The following is a 22,901-nucleotide window of genomic DNA, read 5'->3' on the forward strand; positions in this document are numbered from 1 at the left end:
TTATTTCGTTTTATTTACCTTTGTTTACTTATGCTATTTGTAGTAAAACTGAAAAATACTTAGGATTTACGGTATTAAACTGTAGATTTCTATAGTGTTTTTAACCTTACCATAGTAAATATTAAAGTATACTTTGCTACAGTTTATTAATTCACTAGAGTGCATACTACAGATACTATACATTAACAAAGTGTAAAAATAACTGTAGTAAGTGCTAAAATATATACTAAATACTTTTAATGGGCTGTAAAATTTTTCTGCAAAAAAGAAAAAAATACTACTTTTTCCTATAATAAAACCATTGCTAATTTTCCGAAATATTCAGGTTACGCATATTCCAAATGTTTTATTTAGTGATTTATTATGTTTAAACACAATTTATATAACTTGTGTGTGAAATTTCCTTTATTCTCCACCTGCTTTTCAGTCTTATATATAATTTCGTAACCATGCAGGGTATCAATTTGTGTTTATCGTTTAGTGTAGAACAAATAAGATATATTTTATTGTTAATAATTAATTGTTATTGTAAGTTATGTAAACACCAGGACCCCATAAGAGGTAATGTTGTGACCATTTATTTTAAAAAAGATATTCTTTTTTTGTGTTAGTAATGTGTTAATGTGTATGAATGTGAGCTTGTGTATAACGTCCACCCCCTGTCAACAAACTTACCTCAGCCCATTCAAGAGATGATGCCTCAGCCAAGCAACCTGTTAAGCCTTCAGTTTGAAGATTGAAAGTCACCGCATGAAGTAAAGAAATTCAGGTCTGACTGTGGGCTTCTTGGACGCAGATTTGAGGTGAGCCCAGGACAAATCCATAATAAAGTTGAATCTATGTTTGGTCAACAGGTCCAATGGTACGATAATTTTCCAAAAAAAAAAGATTTTTCTAAATGAAGTAATTTTTGGCCCCTTTATGTGACACCCAAACAAACACTCAGATACTTGCAGAGTGTGACTGGAGCAGGGCCGCTTGTGCAATTCTGCTATCGTGTCTTTGTGCTGACAAAACAACAGGCCTTTTCTAAACCTGTGATGAGACAAATGAAGGGTCTCTCTCTCTCTCTATGTGTATGTGTATGAGAGAGAGAGAGAGAGAGACAGTATTCTTTTCAGATCCATCTGGAGTGGTAAATAATGCCTGTTACATGTTATCCAAACACTTCCCCCTGTTTATGTTAACAGGTTGTTTATCCTGTGAGACAATATGTTGTTATCATAATGACATTTTCTACCCTACATATATGTTCTTCCGTCATAGGCTGCTACTTGCTTTTAAATTTTCTTTGATTTTATGGCATTTTGAATATATATATATATATATATATAAAGTACCTGTTTTTTTTTCTGAAAACTAAAGGCTGTGATGTGTGAGGGAGAGAAGGACCAGAAGACTGAAAGGATGTCTTGTAAAAGTCTAGAGAAGAGTGAACAAATCGAACGGTCATCGGATGCTCCGGACGGTGGATGGGGTTGGATGATTGTGGCTGGTTGTTTCCTTACCACCGTTTGTACACGTGGGGTCACTAGGTCAGTTTTATGACTCCTCCAGGACAAAGCTGTGTTTTTCTGTGGTATCATACTAATGTGTGAGTTTTGATGTGTTGTTAGATATTCTCAGTTCAGTGGATCATTTGGGAAACACAACAAAAATGAATTTTGACAGTCTTGTTTTGTTTTAAAGCTTATAAATACACAAAGCTAAAATATTCAAAGAGCGTATACAAAATCAATCAGGGCTCCTTGAAACTTCATCCCACAAATCAATCCACATTTTTATGCTGAATGCAGGTGTGTGTCCATCTTCTTTGTGGAATTCCAGACATATTTTTCCAAAGATTATTCTGCAACTGCGTGGATTCACTCACTGTTGGATTGCACTACAATGCTGTGTGGTAAGACATCATAAAGTGTCGGGATGCCTTTAAATAGTGAATCTGGAACTCTGGTGTCTGAACTGAACCACTCTATTGATCTGCAAAGAACTTTGTTGTCAGAAAGTTAGTGCTAACAGGTTCATAGTACATAGTCCACCCTGTACCACATTTTACGTGCAACCAGTGAGAAAAAATGTTCACACAAACACTTTTTACTGTCACAGTAAGTTTTAACAATTACAAACTATCAATTGTTATCATACTGGGAAGATACCTTTTAAAAAGTTACTAATATGCATACCATTTAGGCACAGATATGTACATACCTTTGCGATACTAATATGTAATAGGTACAAATGTGTACTTTTTGAAAGGGGATCACCCCAGTGACAACTTTTTTATATTTTTTCTAAGAGCAAAGTAACATATATTTAATTTGTTATTAATATCTGAATCATTTTGCTTTTTGTAGTTATATTTACTTCATCATTTTCCTCTGTCTCTCTCTAGCTCCATTGGGTAGTTACATAGGGAACCGCCTCTCCTCTCGTATAGCTATCATAATTGGTGGGCTACTTTCCTCTACTGGCCTGCTGCTCAGTTCACTGGCCACCAGCCTGGAGTTTCTATACCTCACACTTGGTGTTCTTACAGGTCAGAAACTGTAGACACATACACACAAGCCTATGCATTCTTAACACTGTAGCATAAATGTATTTAAAGGGAAAAAACACAGTTTTTCAATATTTTACTATGTTCTTTCCTCAACTTAGACAAATTAATACATAACTATCTTTATTCAATGCTTGCACTTAATCTTTGTACAACGCATCGTGAATGTGTCACCAAACACGGGGCATTGTGTTACTTGCTCTAGATTTCTCATGGGATTTAACTTCGTGTCATGCAAATTTTCACTCGAGTTGAATATTTTCAACTTGGGCGAAGACGCGTTTGAGGTGAATAGCGCGTTTTTCGCCCATATCGCGTCATTCGCATCGCCCCACGCGAGGACTCGTCTAATCGCATCTTTGCATTGACTTTGTATGTAATCTACTCACGCAAATCATTGAACTCGCATCTGATTTGAACCCACAGTTATGCTACGTACACACCAAACGCGTAGCATCGCGTTGCTCGATCTAGATTACTCGCGGGATTTAACTTTGTGTCATGCGAAATTTTCCCTTGAGTTGGATATTTTCAACTTGCGCGAAGGCGCGTTTAAGGCGAATAACGTGTGTTTTTGCGGTAATCTCGCCACCCAATTTGCGTCATACGCATCGTCCCGCGCAAGGACACGTCTGATCGTGTCTTTGCATTGACTTTGTATGTAATCAACTCACGCAAATCGTTGAACTCGCATCTGGTGTGAACCCACAGTTATGCTACGTACACACCAAACGTGGGGCATCGCGTTACTCGCTCTAGATTACTTGCGGGATTTAACTTTGTGTCATGTTAAATTTTCGCTAGAGTTGTATATTCTTAACTTGCGCGAAGGCACGTTTGAGGCGAATAGCGTGTGTTTTTGCGGCAATTGTGCCGCCCAATTTGCGTCATTCGCATCGCGCGAGGACGCATCTGGTCGCGTCTTTGCATTGACTTTGTATGTAATCTATTCGCGCATATCGTTGAACTCGCATTTGGTGTGAACCCACAGTTATTCTACGTACACTCCCAAACGTGGGGCATCGCTTTACTCGCTCTAGATTACTTGCGGGATTTAACTTTGTGTCATGCGAAATTTTCATTAGAGTTGTATATTTTTAACTTGCGCGAAGGCGCGTTTGAGGCGAATAGCGCGTGTTTTGCGGCAATTTCGCCACCCAATTTGCGCCATACGCATCGTCCCGCGCGAGGACACGTCTGATCGTGTCTTTACATTGACTTTGTATGTAATCAACTCACACAAATCGTTGAACTCACATCTGGTGTGAACCCACAGTTATGCTATGTACACACCAAACGTGGGGCATCGCGTTACTCGCTCTAGATTACTTGCGGGATTTTACCTAATATCATGCGAATTTTTAGCTCAAATTGAATATTTTCAACTTAGGCGAAGTCGCGTTTGAGGCGAATAGCGCGTGTTTTTGCGGCAAACGCGCCACCTATATAGAGTCATTTGCATCGCCCCACATGAGGACGCATCTAATCGCGTCTTTGCATTGACTTTGTATGTAATCTACTCGCGCAAATCATTGTACTCACATCTGGTGTGAACCCACAGTTAGGATCCACACAGAATGAATTTAGAAGCCACCAAACACTTCTATATTTTCCCTATTTAAAGACAGTTACATGAGTAAGTATGGTGGCACAAAATAAAACGTAGGGCTGGGTATTAGCAAGGGCCTCACGATACGATACGCATCATGATGCATGTCTCATGATACAATGTATCACGATACGGTACAATACATTGCATGTTGTGATACATTGCAATGCTTTTTCTTTTTTTTATCAAAAATGTAAAAAATTGATTTTTTTTAAGCCAAAGTTCGTCCACACGAAAGCTGCAGCTGTTTTTAAATTTTCTGCTATTTTTTCACTCCCGCTAACTTGAGACATTGGCCGTATATAACAGACAACTGGACAGCGACAATTACAGCAGTGGCGGAGGAGGTTGTTTGACGCACACAGAGGGATTATAAAAAGTTTAAAATATCGATAGTAGAGACTGAAATATCGATACACTATCGTGGAAAAAAGTATCATGATAGTTAGCTGTATCGATATTATTGCACAGCCCTAATAAACGTGTTTTTTAAACAGATAAAAAATGAGAACTATATTGTATGGCGGAAGGGCACTTAGTTTGCAGCACTTCGACCTCGGGGTGCAGTAATATTGACAGAAGTTTGAGCTAGAATGGGAGTAGTCAGAAGTGATGATGTTACTGCCCCGCGAGGTGGAAGTGCTTAGAAACTAAGTGCTCTTTATCTGCTTAAAAAAATCAAGTTTTATTTTGTGCCACCATACTTACTCGTGTAACTACTCATGTAACAGTCTCCAAATAGGGAAAACACGGAAGTGTTGGGCGGCCTCCAAATTCATCCCTGCTTGGATCCTAAGGAATGAATGGGGCTAGGCTAAATGCTAACACAGTCACTCCGCACTGTAGAAAGATTAAGTGCAAGCATTGAAAAAAGATAAGTATGCATTTATTTGTCTAAGTTGAGTTAAGAACATTGTAAAATATTGGAAAACGGTGGTGTTTTCCTTTAAGTTACATCTGCGTACATTACATTATATTGATCATAACTATGCTAATTCTCCTGATTCCCTGCATAGGTGTCGGATTTGCTCTCAGTTACACACCTGCTATCGCCATGGTGGGTTCCTACTTCAGTGAGAGAAAAGCATTGGCCTACGGAATCTCCATGTCAGGAAGCGGCATTGGAACTTTTATCCTGGCACCTGCCGTGCAACTCCTCATTGAGCACTTCACCTGGAGAGGGGCGCTGCTTATCCTGGGGGGTCTGGTGTCCCACCTGTGTGTCTGTGGAGCCCTCATGAGACCTCTGGGGAGGCAAAGTAGGAGGCAGAAGATGGATTTGGAGGGTGGCAAAAATGATGATTTTTTGGACGTAAAACTAGCAGAACTCAAAATGGAATTGAGTGCACAGGATATTATGCGTTCTGTAGACAAATCAGAGAAGGAAAAATTGATCAGTCGGCAGAGAGGTGGAGAAAAACAGATGGTGGTGGATAAATCCAAGTCCTTTGATACAGAACAAACACACTCCAGTGAAGAGCTGAAACATGAACTGGAGCGCTCGGAATGCTCTATAAACACAAGCATGAATGAATTGAACAAAGACTCAAACACAAACCTCACAGTCCGAGCTTTACTACAATCAGGTGACTCGCGTTCAGGCGGTTTGACCATCAACCAGAAGAACGTAACCATCCCAGATTCAAAGTCTCAATCAGTAGTAAGAACTAACCACACCGCTCTGGCACAATCAAACACGCTGGATGAGTCCAGGGACAGTTTATGTGCTGACATAAGGAATGCAGCTTTTAGGGAAACTTCTTTCCTGTTGATACCAGACTTCCTGCTGCTGCTGGTATCCTTATTGTTCCTCGCTTACGGTTGCAGTGTGCCATTTGTTTATCTAGTGCCGTATTCCCTGGGTGCCGGCGTCAGCCCTCAGCAAGCACCATTGCTTATATCTATACTTGGAGTTTCAGGAATTGTGGGTACTATAACTTTCGGCTGGATTGCGGACAGGAAGTAAGCACGAGTTTGTTGTAAAATCAATTAGGATTTTTGATCCACATCTTAGTGTGCACACTAATTGTTGTAGTTATAACCCAGATTTTTGTTGTCTCTGTGTTCAGGTGTTTGAGGTCATATAGGATGGTGAGCTACATGTTGGCTGTAGGGTCAGAAGGGCTCAGTTGTCTGTTTCTGCCTCTGCTGAGAAGTTTTGCCCTGCTGGTGCCATTTTCTCTCTTCTATGGCTACTTTGATGGAGCTTATGTGGCACTGATCCCCGTGGTGACTTCTGACACTGTTAGCCCCGCCCACCTGACCTCAGCACTGGGAGTTGTTTACTTTCTGCACGCCATCCCCTACCTCATCAGTCCACCTATCGGAGGTAATCCGTTACCCTATTTTACTCACTCACTATATTTTATGTGGCCGACACACACAAATATACACACAAACCAACTTGCTGTTATTACACATATGAAGTTGCTTAATTAATTGTTAATGCCCGAAGCATAATGAACTAAATCTGAATATTCAATAAAAGCTTTCTATCTGTTCCTCAGGTTGGTTAGTGGATCAGACAGGGTCCTACACTACTACATTCTTCCTCAGTGGAGTCTCTTTGATCTGCAGTGCTGTGATTCTTGCAGCTGTCAGATTGATCCTTCATTGCAGTAGAGGGCGCTCTTACCTACACTAATCCTAAACAGGATACATAAGTGATTTGCAAAAAACAAAAACATTCACTTTGACATGGAAGTTTAAATGAGTGTCACCACTGGAGTTAACTGTTTTATTTTGGGGCGCTGTTTGTAAATTAAGGCATATTGTTTTATCCAGCACAGTTTTAGCACATTTAGCGTCAAAACATGTAAAAAAAAAAGGAGCGCAGCGATTTTAAAGTATCTCTTTTTCATAAATTTACAGACAAATTGGTGTAAAATGACAATATATTTTCTAGGATAAGATTTTGTAGAAGGGAAAAATATGAAGTGAAATGTTAAATATAAATGTTGAATTTAAATATAAATGTTAAATTTAAATATAAATGCTAAACTTAAATGTAAATGCTAAATTTAAATGTTAAGTAAAAATTCAAATGTTAGCACACAGACACACACACACACACAAATTAATAACTTATATATATATATATATATAGTCTAACATTTATATTTTCATTAACATTTATACTTAACATTTAAATGTAACATTTATATTTAACATTACACTTCATAATTTTTCCCTTGTACAAAATCTTATCTTAGAAAAATATAGTCATTTTACACCAATTTTTCTGTACATTTTTGAAAAATAGATACTTTAAAATTGCGGCGCTCCTTTTTTACATGTTTTGACGCTAAGGGGCGGTTTCCCGGACAGGGATTAGACTAGTTTTAGACTAAAGTAAATGTAAGAGCTGTCCAATCTGAAAAACCCTTGCACTGACATACCTTTAAATACATCAGGGCCCTTTGTTTTGTCTCGAAATGCACACAAGTAATGTTTTTCTTAAGGCACGTTTGTTAAAACGAGTTATATTTTCTAATTAAACTAAGGCCTAGTCCTGGTTTAAGATAATCCCTGTCCGGGAAACTGCCCCAAAATGTGCTAAAACTGTGCTGGATAAAACAATATGCCTTAATTTACAAACGGCACCCCATATTTTATTGCCAAAATACAATATATACACCAGCTTTTATCAACATTCATTATGGCCTAATTTATGGACCATTTATTGTAAACATGGATCACAGTGAAAAGTAATTAAAGACATTTTAAACAAGAAGGGAAACAAATCTTAATTTTTTTATTCTTTAGAAAACATCTTACGGTTGTTCAGTTTGGAAATGTTTTAACAGTACAATAAAGTGTCCTTGTAGTTGTACCGTTTGCATTTACCTTTGATAAAGTAGGAGCAAAAAATTATTTCCAATGCACTCATACTTGTAACAGCTGTGAGATCTGTTATTACACATTAAAAACAGTGGTTTAAAAGCAACTGAGCAAGTAGTAAATCTACTCTAGACAGATAATTCGCTCCTAGCATAAATCATAAATGCATAAATAAATACGAAGGTGGAATAAGTCCTATTTTACTAAAATGCAAAGCTTAGAAGCAACAAATGTACTTCCATACATTCCCAACACTTTATTCCCAACAAGTATCACTCAAAAAAATTAAATAAGTTAGATGTTGAATTTAATTTTGTGTAAAAAAATTATTTAATAAATTTTAAAGGCACTTCATGGTAGTGAGTCCCCCAGAAGAATTCATGGGTCCCAGAGCAAACTTATAAGAATGGGCCCCAGCCCCATTTATACACACATCAGTGCTAAAATAAGTATATGTCTAGCATCCTTACAGTACTATTTATTCCAAAATGTTCTTTGATATTTTTAAAGTATTTTTAGAGGGGCTTTCTTGCCTTTATTACCTAGGACAGTAAAGTGTTGAAAGGAAAGCAGAGGGTGAGAGAAAGACTACGTGACCTGGGTCAGACTCAAAAGTCCCTGACAGCCAACAACTCTTTTATGTCTGGCACATGAGCATAGACAACACTGCTCTACAGCTTAAGAAGACGTTCACATATTTCAAATTTTTGTCAACAAATGGATTATCCAATGCAACGTGTTATTGATATGCTCTATATACACTTCTCTACCTAGGAACATAGGATATGAGTGACGCTTTTAGCACACTAGGTTACCTTATCTTATTTTTCATCTGTAATAGATAATACAGTGAAGATCAACATGAAACAACAGGAGAGAACAGGACTTAAACCAGACCCGGTCATCCAAGTACTGCTGTGTTACATGTCAAAGTGCTGACCACAAGGCTATACTGTAGCTCTGACAGACTCATCTTATTTTAAAGTGTACTGTTTTAGTTTACAATCTTTGGCTTAGCTGTAGCCTAGTCTCCCTCGACGATTTTCCTTATCAGATCTGCCGTTGTTTTAGCCCTCTGTTCATGAAGTGTTTTGATAAGGGTTGGGTAGGCTTTGCTCAAACCCTGAAACTCATACCAGCCCTGCAGAAGTCTGTAGGTCTGTTCCTTCACATCGTTTGGGTGGTTTTCCTGATGTTGTTCAATGTCAACACGAGGCATGCCAGTGCGCCGGGCAACATTTCTCATCAATGATGGTTTCATAATAGAAGCAATATCTAGGAGGTAAGGATTCAGGTCAACATCTGTAAGTAAAAGATGAGAACATTAATATAGGCTCCTTATATTGATAGTATTTAACCTGATGTTATAATATACATACCTATGAGTCGGTCCTAAATGGGAAAAAAAATGTAACAAAAAAAGAAAAAAGAAAGAAATGTATCATTACAAGTCTTACATTTTTTTATATTGTGTATTGAACACAGTTCCTCTGTATCGCCACAAGAGTGCAACATAAGAACATGATAAATTACCAGTGTGTCTGTCTCTTCCTCTGTTCTGTCCTTAAAACAAATCTTTTTTCTCCGTAGAAGAAACACAATCAAAGCCACGATAAAAAGTGCCACCAAAACACTTATAACAGCAGCCCCTGAAACACATAAGCAACCATAGCCATTTGTCTATCAGCATTCTCTGTACTGTATTTATTTTAATGTATTATTTATATTATATATTATTATTTTATACATCTAGTCACTAATAATACTGTATGTACACAGAACAGCACTCAAGACAGTGCATTTTAATGCAATCTAATATAAACAGGCTCTTGGCTGTGCTTGTAGATTGTACCAATAATTTTGCCATTAGAATGAACAGCATCGTTGCACACGGTATTGTTGGTAGCAGTGCAATGTATTTTCACTCCTCTTCCCTCACACCTGTGAATAAGAGGCAAACAGAAAAAATACTTAAGATATCTTCGAAACCCGGTCTGCAAACATTTGGTTCTCATTGCACACCCTATAAGCTTATGCAGTTAACACTTATCTCTGTCATAACTTAACTCATAGACACAGATGCACATATTTACATTTGCGCTTAATCTAACAATGCTATACATTTGATCAGTTTACATTATGACGAGTGTCCAGTGAAAAATATGTTTTGTCTGACTACTTACGTGTCACAATCGTAACACAACTTGCATTGGTCACCTTTGTCACAGTAATAACCCTCCATACACCCACAGACAGTGTTGGAAGAGAGCGAACATTTCTCTTTTATCTCCATTTCAGCATTAGAAGTAAAGCACAAGGAGAGAACGCAAAAATGTAAATTTCTGCATATCGATCCTACTTTGAAAAGGTATCATAGCTCACATTTACATTATAACCTCTCTTTTATACCTGGTAAATAAGCAGGTAAAAGGGACAATACAAACACCTTGGACCTACCATTAGAATCACAGCTTTTACATGGCTGACAAGTGGGATCACTGTTTCGTTGTGCCGTAAAGGAGTCAGGTCGGCATTGTTCACAATTTGTTACAATGTTGTCTGTACAGGTATTGAGGTCTTTGACCCTGTAACCTGAAACACAAACACACCCCTTAGAAAAAATGATAGAGCGATGTAAAGCACACTGTCACTAGACTGTGGATAAGTGGCAACATGTTCTGTGGAGTGAAGAATCAGACTTCTCTGTTTGGCAGGCAGATGGCCAAGTCTGGCAGATGCCAGGTCAGTGTTACCTGCCTGATTGCACTTTGCCAACTGTGATGTTTGGTGAATGAGGTGGTATGTGGCTGTTTTTTAGGGTTTGGCTAGGCCCCTTCCAATGGAGATCTTAGTTCTTTAGCATACCATGCCAATCTGACCAACACTATTCTTTCAAATGTGGAAACAGTTTGGGGAAGGCCCTTTTCTATTTTAGACATGGTTCGATGGGTTTTGTGTTTTAGAACTTGACTGACCTGCACAGAGCCCTGACCTTAACCCCTTTAGGATGAACTGGAATGGAGACCGTGTGCCAGGCCTTCCTGTCCAACATCCATACCTGATCTCATAAATGCACTAGAATGAATAGGCACAAATTCTCACTAAAACAGTCAAAAATCTTTTGGAAAGCCTTCCCAATACTCACCACCCACAGGCATCCCAATACTTTTGCAGTATCTATGGTTAAACTACATGCTGGTGCCTGTAGTAAGATATTAATTCTGATTACTCTGTTTTTACTTATCACTGCTAAACTGTTGCTGTAGTAACCCATGGTGTATTTTGTTTAGCAAATCTTTTGAAACCCTGGTAGCGTTTTATTGTTTTAAATTCACTAACATTTTATTAAATAGCAATTAATTACTTAAATAATGATCATGACACACTTAGATCCAATTATTTAAAGGGATAGTTCACCCAAAAATGAAAATTCATAAAAATAATTTTCTCATCCTCATGTTGTTCTAAACCTGTATGATTTTATTTTTTCTGATGAACACAAAAGAAGATATTTCGATAAATGATGGTAAGCACACAGCTGATTGTAACCATTGACTTCCATAGTAGGATAAATAAATACGATGGAATTCAATGGGTACCGTCAACTGTGTGCTTACCATTATTTGTTAAAATATCTTCATCATTTATCACAATACCTCCATAATATTTGTTTTCCTACTATGAAAGTCAATGGTTATAATCAGCTGTGTGCCTACATCATTCATCAAAATAATAAGAGTTTGGTTCCAAAACGCGACAAACGTCATTAAAAAAAAATTAACCACAAAAATCAGTATTGTATCTATTATAAAGTAAATTCTTAATGTTACGCAAAACCTGATATCCACTGTGTTATTCTGTCATTTTTTCCCAAACCGTGACAAACGCCACTCTTCCTTCTCTGCAGAATGCAATAAATCTGCTCAACAAATCACAGCACACCATTTCATGCAATAAGGGCGTCGCTTTGAATACACACGGAAACCTAGTTTTCCTCATCTACTTGTACTTTGTGATCAACAAACAAACAAAAACAAAATAATACTGTGGCATTGAAGAAACGTAAGCCATCAAAATTAAATAATTTACGTGAGAGGCACTTGGGCAAAGAAAAAATGCCGGCTGTTGCTTGTTCTCACAGAACAGCATTAAGCTTCTGTCATGCTAACACATTGACCCCAGCCAGGGGATCTTATGAAAAAATTTCCATTATTTTACTCGAAGTCAACGAAAATCAAGCAGGACCAAAACATTTTACAGCTGATCGCTGTCAAAAAAGTTCAGCGACGACGTCCCAAGGATGATAACAGCAATAACATTGTTCTTAGTATGACAAAGTAAGTGTTTTGATTAATGCCATAAATCAGTGTATAATAGTCAGCTAAATGTATAACATGGCAAAGATGAATGCACATTTATATATTGATATATTATTTTGGGGAAAAAATTTATTTATTGCATTTTGCGGGGAAAAAAAGTTTTTATAATAAATCTTTGAAAATCAAATTATGGATTTCATACATGTTTAGAACACCATGGGGATGAGAGAATAATGACAGAATTCTCATTTTTTGGTGAGCTATCCCTTTAATCATGTTGTCAATACTGGAAATTAATGAATACATCGCAAATACAGTAACACGACATACCTTATTATAAAATAGATATATTACCGTATTATAGTATAAGCTTAATCGTCATATGTTTAAACACACTAAATCTCACCGGCGGGGCAGAGGCAGCAGGTTTTCCCCTCATATTGGTAAGTCCCCTCCTTACAAACCTCGCGTCTCCTGCGAATCAGCCTGCACTCGGCCAAATCTCCGACCATCATCTTAAATGAACAATAGCTGTGTCAGACAGATATGACATGAAAACGAATATTTTTCCAAACCATTTTGGTTAAAGAGATGTTTTATCCAAAACTGAAACTCATTTACTCACCTTCTTTTTGTTTTAAACACGTATGAGACTTTTGTATCTTTTTGAACACAAAATTTTGATAAATAGTAACAACACATTTGACGATACGCACTGACAGGTTTAAAACAACACGAGGGTGAGTAAATGATGACAAACACCTTTTGGGGTAAACACCACTAAAGTGAAATCGAAAGTGAAAAGCCGCTTTCGAATGCATTCTTTTAACGAAATAAATATTAATTTAATGTATTGCAACTTTTCAGAATTCATCATTATAAAACATGACATCTTGACACAAAGACATATGACCAAATCCATAAAAGAGTTTTCCAGTCGGTATTTTCGTTTCTTTGTCATATGTTATGGTCATGGTCGAATTGACTTCTAATCTTAACTAATAGTTTTCTACAAACAAGTCGGTAATGTTTTACGGATTTACTTACCAGACAGCAGACACTAACGGCGAGTCTGTAAACATTCATGTTTCAGGAGTAGGCACCACTGGATGATGATCCGGACACATACAGTTACAGTAATGAAAACGGAAAGGAGTAGGAAGTGATGTGCTTCTAAAAACATTTGAAGCCGTGACACCATTTAAATTCCTTTAGGGAGCGCTAGTCAGCTGAGACACAACGAATATTTGATTTGAAATATTTTATTAGCTAATTTGTAACAAATTCGAATATGACATAAAAAAGACAGCAGAGTGATACATAAACATTTTAGAACTCGACCAGGGGTGTAACGTTATTCGAGAAAGCGGAGTTACCATCAACGAAACCCTGAACTTTCGGTTGATAAACCTAAAACCTGCTTAACGTTACCCTGATCATGTCGGTTCTGGGGGCACCTGATATTAAAGAGTTAATTCAAACAACCTTCTGTAGAGTTAATGCGCGCACACTGCTCAAGCACCCTGCTTTGGATGAACAAGGTACACTTATTGTGAAAGCATTAAAGCATTTTTTTTGCAATGAAATGCCCTTTTGTGAAGGCCTGTCTAATCTAACTATAAGTAAAATAAAAATACTGCCGTAAATAAAACGAGTCACATCATGACCTTTCACCGGACAATCTCTTCCGGGACGGGCCCTCGTTTACGCGCGCTGCGCGAGCGTGGTCACACGCTCTTTGCTACGACTAGTGATGGGAGAAACGAAGCTTTCAAAGCTTCGAATCAATTGAACCAATTGTTTCGAAAATTGATTTAGATTTTCGAAGCAGTTCAAAACACCACACACGCTGGCGACCACTGCTGGTCAAAATAGTGTAAAAGCAGATATGTCCAAACATTTTTACACTGTTTTTTACAAAATAATACCAAGAATTGTATTAAAATATGTTTAAAAAAATATTTAACTTAATTAAGACATAGTTAAAAGTGTATTATGTGTTTTTAGTTTTATTTAGGGCAAGCAAATCATTAAGACTAACGACCCTTTTAATTATGCACATTTTTGGTCATTAAATCTGTCTATAAACAAAAAGTAGACAAAATGGCAGTGTTATTAGTCATAAGGATAAATGTTTTATGAACTTGCATAATAAAACTGACCCGATTTCACCGAAACATATTAGACACTGGTCATGTGATCAACTTCCCCTGGTGGTGAACCATCGCATTTTAGAAACGTTTCGAAACAGTTATGACGTAATGAAGCCTCGTTTGCTAAAATCACGTGACTTGGGCCAGTTTGAAACACGCTCCGAACCACTGACTCGAAACAAAAGATTCGTAAATGTTCCGAAGCCTCATGAAGCAGTGCTTCGAAAACGACCATCACTAGCTGTGTAACCTCTCTAGAACGTTAGATGCAAGTAACGTTAGCACAGCAGCTTAACACAACATACAATCAATCAATATAAACAATAATGCATACATGTTCACTTACTTCGTTTTTTTTTTTGGGGGGGGGGGGGGTTCAAAGGCTTGGAGAGGTCTGATCTTTGTTTTTTTAAATAAAAACTATTCATACTTTAAATTACTATCATTAAAAAATATATATTTTTCACACCCCTGGTAAACACAGGCCCATACGTATCTCATAATTCTTGGATATATCCTTATAAATGCTGTTTTTTATTATTTAAATCATTAAAAAGAATACATTCACAACAGGATAAGAATAAAATTATATTTTAAATATGACCAAAAAAAACACCAAGCCTGTAAACCTTATATCTTAATGTCACAATGCAATAAATATCATATCAAGACTGCATTGACAGATGCATAAATGTATAAATATAAAACTCTGTCTATATAGATTTTTTTGTCTCATTCTATTTGCAAGGATAATAAAGAAAAATATTGGACTTAAAATGGTCTTTTCTATTCTGTTTTGCTATTACTTGTTTCAATTGTGTGCGTTACGTGTCAGCAAGGAATGTGCCCTTTTAATACTTTGAGCACCTGCCCCTCCAAAGGTCTCTACACGGCCCTGCTCTGTTGATACAACCTGTAAAAAATTATTTATTCTCATAAACGCGAAAGAAGATGTTTTAATGAATGTTTGTAAACAAACCGTTCATGAGCCCCATTCACTTCTATATAATTATTTTTTCCTATGATGGAAGTGAATAGGGCTTATGATCGGTTTGGTTACAAACATTTCTCAAAATATATTCCTTCCTGTTCATCAGAACAAAGACATTTATACAGATTTTTAACAACATAAGAGTGAGAAAATGATGACAGTATTTACATTTTTCTGTGCATTATTCCTTTAAACACACCATCTCCTGACTGACCAATCAGAATCAAGGATTCCAGAAAGCATTTAAAAATCAGCCTGTCCTATGGTCTAAACAATATTAGAACTAAAAAAATAGAGAAAAATTAACAGCCATGGAGCATAATATAAAATGCACAGTGAAATGAAAGAATTGTTTTTTAGAGATACTTTCACTCTTATTTCTGTTCGTGGTTGTAAAAAGTACCAAAGGTTTTGAACTAGTCATGGCTGTCTGCTGGTATCTTTAAGGCCATGGTCATGTGATTTACAGTAATTGTTTTGATGCTCATCACATGGTTTCCTCACTGCTTACAATTACTAATTGGCATACTTTTGTCTAGCTAAAATCTCAAAAGTAAAATTAAGTACATTTTTAATCCGTGTTTCTTTAATTAGGCAATAAGCCACATATTTTATGAGATATATGTGGTTCCTGCCCAACCTTATGAACCTTATGTCATTTGACAGGTTATCTGTGGTTGCTTTCTGTAGAAACTGTATGTGTGAAGCTGTAGGTCTTTCTCTTTGTTTAGGTGTTGCCATAACGTTGCATCATTTATTTTAGGAACTCGCACACAGGAAGGTTACACTTGCGGGAGAACGAGATGGACATTTCAGATCAACCCTTTCATGTCTAAACAGTTAGGCTACAGTAAAACACTCTTACGTAACTGTGTCACTGCCACCACATTCTCTATGACAGATTGACTTTCAGCTATGTGACCCAGTTTCTGTCATTTCCTTATTGGTTGAACCCCTGCTGTGTATTATAAGTTTAATTTCTGCTTTGTTGTGGCAGATGGCAGCAGAGAACAATACACAGACCCATACACAAAGCACAACATGTTTCACTCCTACAGTCATAATACGTTGGTCACATGCACATACAAACATTTACATAAAACCACACATAATATACATTTATGACGTGTTCTGTGTTTCTCTAGAAGGAAAAAGTATGAAAGCAATTACTGTAATCTGTAACACACCCATTCCACTCATACAGAAAAATGTGCACCTCTATGCAAGGTATGAAGCTGATCACACTCAGAGATTTATCACCACTTTGCATGTAGCAATATGGTAATAAAAACCACCAGACCTACCTTCTTTCCCATCTTAGCCAGTTGTCACGCTCGGTTTTCTTTTTGTCCTTCTCTGCTAAAGAACTGTCAGATAAAGCTGTTTGCTTATGTGACAAGCCTTTAAAGTTAGAAAAGGGTAGAAAAGACAAATAAAGAGATAAAAGAGATGGGGGGGGGTGCAGTACATGCAGTTAATTTTCATCGGTCCTACAATACACTTTAAAAAAATATTTAAGTTATTTTTAACCCAGCGCTGGGTCAAAAAGGGACAAATTTAACCTGTTGGGTTGTAATTTAACTATTTGTTGTTTAAAGCCAAAATCTTGGGCTCTTTAACCCACTGTTCATTTAAATAAACATTTTCTGGGTTAATATAACCCTAAGGCTGGGTTTGTTCATTTCTGACCCAACGCTGGGTTAGAGTGGGCTATTTGTAAGTCCATAAGACAACTTATAACCGGTAGGCTTTTTGTGACAGTCCTCAAATAGCTACTAAGCAGTCATTTAGACCTTAGTTCTTTCAGTCCCTGTCATTATTTCTTATTCAATCTTCATAAAGTTCTCTATATATTCTAAAAATGTGTTGGGTTATTTTTTTAAACCCACACACTAAAAATGTTATTTTCAACCCAGCATTGATTCAAAAGGGACTAGCCAAGCCTGCTGGGTTGTAATTTAACCCATGCTGGGTTCTTTAAACCCAAAATACTGGGTTGTTTAACCTATTATTGGGTCACATATAAACTTTTTCTGGGTTAATTTCAACATAGCTGCTGGGCTCGTCCCTTTTTGACTCAATGGTGGGTTAAAAACCACACCCACACATTATTTTAGAGTGCAGCATTTGGTCAAAAAGTGACGAACGCACCCGCTGAGTTGTAAATAAATCTGTGATTTGTTGATTCAACTCAAAATGCTGGGTTGTTTAACTCATTGTTAGGTCAAATATATACATTTTGTAAGTTAATTTAACCAAACAGCTGAATTTTAAACCAACAGCCATGTGTAGTCATCGGTTTGTGGCTGCTGGGTTGTAATATAGTATGCTGTGTTGTTTCAACCCAAAATATTATTGGGTCACATATAAACATTTTCTGGGCTAAATTAAAGTTGCAATCTGTACAATTTTTTCAGTTTAAAATGAACAAAAATCAGTTACTGAATATAAAAAAATCTGTATTTAAAACCGTCTCCGTACCTTGACCCAATTCAAAATGGTAAGCTTAGTTAAAAGTTTGAAAAGCGTTATTCGTCCGTAAACAAAGAAAGATGAGCCGGCCGCTTCATCGCATGCTTAAGAGTTTGAACATGTCATCTAGATGGCGACGTTTAATCTGTAAAGTTTTAAAAGACCACCAAGATCATCTGGCGAACGGCATGTAAATATGTCCGTTTATTACGTTCTTACATCTAGGGAATCATCTGTATAAAAAGCGAAAGCTCAAAATTAAATACTGGAGGAGAGACAGCTTTCTCAAAACCGGTACGGCATCTGTTGAAACACTTGCGTTATCATTTAGGCAAAACAAACGTGGCAGATATAACTTCACTTCAGTGTTTCTCCCAAACGTGTAGTTGGACGCTTGAACATTTCAGTTTACTCGCTTCATTCGCGCGTGAAATTCTAGTCATTTAAGACATTCACGTGGAAATTCGCATCATGGGAGGGGCTTCTGCGACTGCGCTCGCTTTCTGTAATCACGTCACTACTACAGTAAGGTCCTGATTGGTTAACGCGGAATGTGCCATCCGTACCGCGCGTACCACGCCGCAGGATGCCTTATCGCGTCTTTGCATTACCTTAGCATGTAAATCACTCGCGCTTGCCGCCTCTACCGTGTCTGGTGTGAACCCTGCATTAGTCTGCACTATCCAACTATAACACTGCCATTAAGTGCAGAGATCAGCTCATTTACATTTAAAACAACACACCCCAAAACGGCACATTTTTGCTCACACCTACAAAGTGGCAATTTTAACATATTATAATACATTTCCTGGATGGTATTTCGAGCTAATACTTTACATACATACTCTAAAATATCAAATCAATATTTGGTGTCCCCATTTTATCTTTAAAAAGTCTTGTGAAATGTTCCCTTTAAAAATTAAAGTTGGGAATGAATGTGTGTGCATTCAATAATGCTGTTATCATCCCTCTGTGTTTGTGATTACGTATTAGTAAATCTGTGTGTGTTTGGATGATAATGTGTTACGGCAACAAAGACCGAGAAGATTTCAGAGATGTTTTCATAATCTGAGGTCAGCTCAAATCCATTTTAAACCTCTATGATTGCCTTTGTCTGTATATGAGATGTATGACAGTAAGCCAGGTTCACAGAGAGGACACACTGATATGAGAAGCGTTGGAGCCTTTTATCAAAACCCTGTATTAATTTGGCTGTGACGAATGTTAGCCCGGTCTAGCATGGCTGATCGTTTCGGGGGAAAAACACGGCATAATCCTCTAATCCTTTCCCCTTGGGATTCTGTCTACCGCTCTTTAAAATGAGAGCATATACATACGCTTTCAGAATACCAATGTTCATGCATTACAAATTCTTGTCCATCAGTGTCTGACTTTTTTTCACACATGCACAAATGGGCCTTTTGCTAACTGGTAGAAATTTAACAGAAAAGTAAATTGTAGAGTTATTCTTTCAGAGACTTGGACATAACTACAATTTCACATCCTATTTGATTCAATAGAAGTCTTAAAGGGGACATATCATAAAAATCTATATTTTTATATAGTGCTATAATTGAGTCCCCAGTGCTTTTATTAACCTAGAGAATGTGAAAAAGAACAACCCAATAACTTAGTTTTGGTAAACCATTCTCTGCAAGCATGTGAAAAAAGGTCATTTGAAATTTTGCTCCTCTTGTGATGTCAGAAGGGGATCTTATTATAATAATACCGTCCCTTAATCCAACCACAGCACTGCCATTTAGTGCAGAGATGAGCTCATTTGCACATTTTTGCTCACACCTACAACGTTGCAATTTGCCAGAATAGTATTTTGAGGTAGAACGTCACATACATACTCTGGGGACACCAAAGATTTCTTTTACATTTAAAAAAGTCTTGTGAAATGTCCCCTTTAAAGACGAGGCGTTTGTTTTGACACCACGTGCTGTCCACAAGCATACAACTACTATGTTTGACTAGGACAGATCTGAAAGCTAACTCAGGTCATTAGGTTAATCCTGAAATGAGCCTCAACTTGAGATGTATCTCTGTACTATTTATTAAAGTGCCACAGCTATACTTGTAAGAATTTACAACACCCCCATATAAAGATATTGCAGAACTTGCAACCCAAGCTGGTTAATCCCCGCTTCCTGTTTTATTCTGGGACTAATCCAAACATAGCTTAAGTTTTTAAAACAGAATCGTTTTGTAATGCCTAACCGTGTAGATGAGATTTAGTCAATACTTCCGATATGAAAAAAATCAATTCAGTAATTAGATAATATAATAACAAAGCCATACAACTTTCCAAACTTAAATCAAATATCTAAGAAAAATGTGTTTTTAAACTAAGAAATCCCCAAAAATGTGCACACAAGAGCCTCAGACAGTGCACAATGGTTTCCAGACTGTCATTGCATTGCATCAGCAAGAAGTTTTAAGATATGAACTGGAGGCGTATATATTCATGGTGACTGAACCTCTTCCTGATGAAATAGAAACTGTGCTTGCCGACAGAGGAGGACAAGCACCTCATTGGTCATTCAGGATTCGTTTCTATGGCTCCCCGATGGGCAACCAATTACAGTGAAGCAGAACAGTTCCAGTCTCCATCATTAGTGGGTGTAAGTTTAGTTTGATGTTTTTATCAACACCAAGGGAGACGTATGACAGACTATGAAAAGATCATGTGAGGCAAAAAAAGAGCAAAATGAAAAGGAAGCGAGCGAGAGAGGTATTATATATCAGTCTTTGTTATGGGATTAATTTTCGTCTCTGTCTACTCTCTATAATCTTAAGACTGGAGAAAACCACATACATACAGAAACCGCATCACGGCTGGACAATTATATGCACTATATGCACTATATATCCCAACCGTGACAATCAAGATCCTTTACGGTCATAACGAGTCAATCGTCACTTGAAATTTTCTTATATTAAAATATCAAGCCATAAATAGCTCCCTGAACAAACTGGTTTAGATCGCAAAGAGGTGCCTAAAGCCAGCAAGGGCATTCGAGGAGCGGTTCCCAAACTGGGTTTAGATTAAAGGTGCAGTGTGTACATTTTTGCGGCATCTAGTGGTGAGGTTGCGAATTGCAACCAACGGCACTGCTCACCCCTTGCTTTTGAAACACATAGAGAAGCTACGGTAGCTGCCACCAGACAAACATGTCATCGTCAGAGACAACTTAGTAAAAAAATGTCCGTTAAGGGCTTCTGTAGTAAAATGGCGGCACAAAATGGCGACTTCCATGTAAGGGGACCCTCTTTGTATGTAGATAAAAAGGTCTCGTTCTAAGGTAATAAACACATAATGGTTTATTATGAAAGGTCTTTGTACACCCCTGATAATTTTGTATCTTATTTTGCATTTCTGTCAACAGATCCTTCTGAAAATTATACACTGCACCTTTAAGTCAGGACTAGGCTTTAAGATATTCAAGTAGTTTTTCCAAACATATCTAACAAAAACATGACTGGTTTTGTGCATCTTGAGACAAAATGTGGCAAAGACAGAGGCAAAATATGTATTTGAGGATATGTCAGTGTAAGCTGTTTTCAGTTAGGAAAGCTCAAACAAGCATTTTAGTCTTGGACTAGACTTAAACCCCTTAAAATATATATTTTTAAATTATATTGCTTAATCCTAACAGAAAATTTGATGGCAAAAAACTTTGACCAAGGTCTGAATTTTTAAACAGCATTTTTTCAACCTTCTGGCCAACTGGTTACAAATTTTTTCCACTGTTCGAATATATTCAACATGTTGGTTGTTAGCTTGGTGATGCAAGAGCTGGCGATAACATGATTTACTTCTTTTTACTAAATTATAAGTCATTTTTATTTACTTTAAAAAATATTTGCACACTAGGCGCACAAAACAACAGTTATGAGGCAACTTACAAGCAGAGGTGAACAGTACAATTTTAGTTACGTTTTCCAAGCATCTGTACCTTATCAGTGATCATCTTGGGAAAACTTTTACTTTTTCTAAAGCATAGAATCATACAGTTTATTTATATTGCATATTAAAATACGTTTAATATCCAAATACATAAAACTTGTATGCCATCGTTCTTTTACCAAATAGGAATACTTGAAGAATGTACTTAAAGGGGACATATCATGTAAATCTGACTTTTTCCATGTTTAAGTGTCATAATTGGGTCTCCAGTGCTTCTATCAACTTAGAAAATATGAAAAAGATCAACCCAGTAACTTCGTTTTTAGGGATGCACCGATACCGATACTGGTATCGGGCTCAATACCACATTTTCTAAAGTACTCATACTCATTAAAAGTCCCCCGATACCGGGGATCGATACCACGGTCTGAGAAATGTGTATGTTTGAGCGGTGTGTAAGGGGTTAATGCCTCGTGTTGTCCAAAGAGGCAGAGTTTACAACAAACTGTCCTAAGTCCCTTGTTTTTTTGGTAAATTATATGACTAAAGCTGTAACCTGTAAATTTAAATCATGTTTTTTTTATTAACCTCTTACACTCTGAGGCTATTTTGGGGATTTTCGCCTGGATTTGGCCTACCCAATTTCAAAAGCTTCTCATACCCACAAGCAGAGGTGCACATACAAAAGTTTGGTATCATTTTACAGGAAACCCTTTGAAATTACATAAAACACTGTTAAAAGTGCTCAACATGGTTGTATGTGTTGTCAGTCCTCTAATAAACACAAAAATAAATAGGCGCTTTTTGATGTTTTTTTTCTAAAGTCTGTATTTAAAAGTGTATAACTCTGGCCCTGAGTGGGAACGAAACCTGCAGACAGTTTTATTTGATTCCAGCAATTGCCAGCTTACAGAGGAAAAAGGAATTTTTTCTCTATCATAATAAATACAAAAGTTATTTTACTCCAACTGATGGGAGAAATAATACCCTTATGGAGTACAATTTCTGCCAAAAAACATTTGAAGTGCTCCCATAACCACATACAGTGGA

General features: G+C 37.2%; 2 protein-coding genes across 2 annotated transcripts; one reads left to right on the forward strand and one right to left on the reverse strand.

Annotated features, from left to right (window-relative positions):
- The first annotated feature begins 680 nt into the window (after window positions 1-680).
- slc16a12a (solute carrier family 16 member 12a) lies at window positions 681-6,847 on the forward strand. The gene is made up of 7 exons (XM_073869413.1): window positions 681-803; window positions 1,366-1,535; window positions 1,797-1,900; window positions 2,393-2,536; window positions 5,180-6,125; window positions 6,233-6,492; window positions 6,671-6,847. The coding sequence occupies exons 2-7, from the start codon at window positions 1,372-1,374 to the stop codon at window positions 6,805-6,807; spliced, it is 1,755 nt and encodes a 584-aa protein (XP_073725514.1). The 5' UTR covers window positions 681-803; window positions 1,366-1,371; the 3' UTR covers window positions 6,808-6,847.
- A 1,036-nt stretch (window positions 6,848-7,883) lies between these two features.
- fas (Fas cell surface death receptor) lies at window positions 7,884-14,040 on the reverse strand. Its single transcript, XM_073869414.1, has 8 exons — window positions 13,370-14,040; window positions 12,729-12,837; window positions 10,461-10,595; window positions 10,187-10,301; window positions 9,856-9,944; window positions 9,537-9,652; window positions 9,383-9,395; window positions 7,884-9,305 (listed from the first exon to the last, which is right to left on the reverse strand). Exons 1-8 carry the CDS (start codon window positions 13,406-13,408, stop codon window positions 9,028-9,030), a joined length of 894 nt encoding a protein of 297 aa, XP_073725515.1. The 5' UTR covers window positions 13,409-14,040; the 3' UTR covers window positions 7,884-9,027.
- Window positions 14,041-22,901: the final 8,861 nt, after the last annotated feature.

Source organism: Misgurnus anguillicaudatus, chromosome 7 (assembly GCF_027580225.2).
Source record: "Misgurnus anguillicaudatus chromosome 7, ASM2758022v2, whole genome shotgun sequence".
Taxonomy (NCBI): domain Eukaryota; kingdom Metazoa; phylum Chordata; class Actinopteri; order Cypriniformes; family Cobitidae; genus Misgurnus; species Misgurnus anguillicaudatus.